The 3,221-nt window shown below is 40.6% G+C and overlaps 1 protein-coding gene across 1 annotated transcript in view; it reads right to left on the bottom strand.

Moving 5' to 3' along the window:
- Positions 1 to 2,854: 2,854 nt before the first annotated feature.
- The window catches only part of LOC106934648 (uncharacterized), a 6,612-nt gene continuing 6,245 nt past the window's right edge, over positions 2,855 to 3,221 (bottom strand). The window contains exon 3 of the mRNA XM_015014681.1: positions 2,855 to 2,911. Within this exon, the coding sequence (XP_014870167.1) occupies positions 2,855 to 2,911 (57 nt within the window). The remainder of the gene's footprint in view (positions 2,912 to 3,221) is intronic.

Here is a 3,221-nt window from a genome sequence, read left to right as displayed (position 1 = left end):
ATCGAGGTACTCGAATCATTCGAGGAATCGTTTCAGCCCTATCTTTTACCTGAGGTTGCAAGAGCAAGAGCTGAGTTCTTTGTGGCTCAAATCCACAACGCCCGGGAAGCACACAACCTTCCTGTTGTTTTACCTCTGAGCTATGCAGTCTCAGTTGTTTTGCAATCAGCAGGTTGAAGGTTGGATTCCAGCTTTTGCCTCCGGCCAAGTTACTTACTCATCTGTTTATTGGTGTATAAATATGTAAAGTTCTCAGTGGTCAGTATGACTGGAACAGTGCTGCATAAATTTACCATCTTTCTATTACTCCAACACATTGCAAGGAAAAACTGCCCAGAACGAGCTGTAAGAATTAAATAACTCTATTCATGTGGAATACTGTATATTGGACTTACTTTGAGGAGTCACAGATTTAAAAAAAAAAAGTCCATATATTTCCTTCATAAATAAGATTTTTATCTTATTGCTAAATTCTTTTTCATTGTCAAAATCAGCAAATAAGCTCAGATGTGTGTAAAATGCAGACTTCATTGATTGTAACACTCGCACGTCACCTTTATTAGCCCGATGCAAACTGAACAAGAGAAAAATAAATATGGTTTAGACTGAAAGTGAATCTTGTTTGTGTTTCTAAGCCTCACATCTACAACATATGAGACAAATGAACCTGAGGACCACTTAATTAGAGCACCCTCTGCCATCCTGCATCATCTCTTGATAACTAGAACAAGCCGCTGGGTCACCATCGTATCTGAGGGGCCAACCTGAGAAGAAATCACTGTGTCCAGTCAATATGTATGTGAAAGTGACCTTTCATCAGATTCACTGATGAATGTAAGTCCATGGCATTGCATGATGCAGTGGTTAGAGTGGGTGCCCTGCATGCAGAGGCTATAGGCTTCGACTCCCATCCTCAGTTCTTTTGCCACATCTTTCCTCTCTCTGCTCCCTTCATGTTGGATTACTGAAATGTGGAGGCCACTTGTACAGAAGAGGATTAGGGCCACCGGAAAAAAATAAAAAAGTTCTGACTTTAATCTCAGAATTATGAGAAAAAAAAGTCAGATTTTTTTTTTTCTTTTTTCAGTGGCCCTAATCCTCTTCCGTACACTTATGCCGAAAAAAATCTTGGGGGGGCGGGGGGAATCCCCCATCAGTCCTGCATTTCCACGAATGGCCATCGGGGGGCCGCAGCTTTTCAGCAAGATGGAGCCTGTTATTGCAGTATATCCATGGGAATACGGGCTGCCTTTATCACGCAGATTAGATTTTCTTTTTTGTTTTATCTTTATTTTACCTGGACTTAAATACATATTTCCTACCCAAAAAAAAGGTAAATATATCCTGTTTACATTAAACATAGAAAATGACTCAATCATGTTGTAGTCCATACATTTGAAAGTTTATTACACAAGTCACTGATGAATACATTCAGAGAAAGGACTATTCATTTACAAGATACATTTTCACATATCTTCTCTTAAATCTTTCTTATATTCGTGTCTATTAACAAAAAAATCTTCCTGCAAATCATTTGACGTTATCCATAATATACTATGTACATAAATCGTTCTTTATTGAAAGAGTATTTATCTAACAAAAAAATTCTAACCTGATTGAATTTGGTAAAAATATATAATTTAGTTAAGACTTACAGTTGATTTCTTTATAATGTGTATCCACTGGTTTGCCAGAGTCGGATATGTAAACAGAAGTTAAAACAAAAGCCCGACATTAACCAAGCAAATCGTCCATCCAGCTGCTGCTTTCTGATTTCTGCTCAGTGTTGTTACCTTCAGAGACCAACAAACTATCTCCAAACACATCAGCATTGCTTGGTTCAGCTATGGGGAGTAACTGTGCACCTGTGCCAAAAATGTCTCCAGCAAAAAGATCTATTTGAGTGGGAGGAGCCACAGTAGATGATGCGTCAGATCCGAGCAAATCGTTCAATGAGTTAGAAACGTTGAAGTTGTTTGGCTGCACTGGAAACAGAACTGTGCTGTCTGAGGTATGGCTAACTCCAAAGATGTCATCAGGAAAGGCAGAAAATTGATTTGTGGAAACTTCTGCTCCATTTGTGTGGGGCGCATCAAAAAGTAAAGGCTGAGAGAAGAGATCGTTGCTTGAGCCGAATATGTCGAAGTCACCAATCTGGTCATTTGTTTGGTTGACTCCACTGAAAGGGTCCTCATTGTCTTCTTGCTTTACAGATGCTGAGTCGGGGTCAGGTGGTGGATCTGTCATTACGAGGGAAGCCTCTGTCTCACCTGACAGTGGCTGAGTGTCTATCAAGCTGAAATCATGAGGAAGAGCTGCAGAAGTCTCAGCTGAGGCATTCAGAGAGGAGGAACCTGCAAGGCTGAAGCTCTCAGACAAATCAAAGAAGTTGGTCTGATCTTGTGAGTTTTCAGCACTGGAGCTGAAAAGTGTTTCACTGATCAGGTTTCCTCCCATTTCATCAGGTGCGTCAAGCAGTTTGTCTGAATTTGGAGGAGATTTGTGGGTACTTATCTGTATGGATCCTTCACCCACATGGGTTGAACTCACAACTTCTCCGAAGTTATCACCAACAACAGGATGAGTTAAAAGCTCATCACTCCTTCCTTCAGGTGTCGATTGAATGACTGATTCTTCTGGGTCCGGTTTTGGTAAATTCGTGTCAGTCAGGAGGATTTCAGGTTGTTTTTCTGGATCACTTACAGACTGATCTGTAGCTACAGTGATATTTAAGTCTGATTCTTGATCAGCTGGGTTTTCTTCAATTTTCTCTCTAGTTGGCAGATCCTCATTGGTTTCTTTGATGAATTCCTGGGACAAGTTGACCGAATCTATAGATGTGCTGACAGTTTCCTCAGAAAGCACTGAGCTTGTCTGATTTGAAGCTTCTGGTTCCAAAGGTGCAACTTCTCTGAAGTTATCACCAAAAACAGAATGAGTTAAAAGCTCATCACTGCTTCCTTCAGGTGTCGACTGAATGACTGATTCTTCTGGGCCTGGGTTCGGTAAATTCGTGTCAGTCAGGAGGATTTCAGGTTGTTTTTCTGGATCACTTACAGACTGATCTGTAGCTACAGTGATATTTAAGTCTGATTCTTGATCAGCTGGGTTTTCTTCAATTTTCTCTCTAGTTGGCAGATCCTCATTGGTTTCTTTGATGAATTCCTGGGACAAGTTGACCGAATCTATAGATGTGCTGACAGTTTCCTCAGAAAGCACTG

Source organism: Poecilia latipinna, unplaced genomic scaffold (assembly GCF_001443285.1).
Source record: "Poecilia latipinna isolate Pla-1442-1.1 unplaced genomic scaffold, P_latipinna-1.0 Scaffold1839, whole genome shotgun sequence".
Lineage (NCBI taxonomy): Eukaryota > Metazoa > Chordata > Actinopteri > Cyprinodontiformes > Poeciliidae > Poecilia > Poecilia latipinna.
The sequence above is the reverse complement of the archived record's forward strand: the minus strand, read 5'-3'. Positions and strand labels throughout refer to the sequence as shown.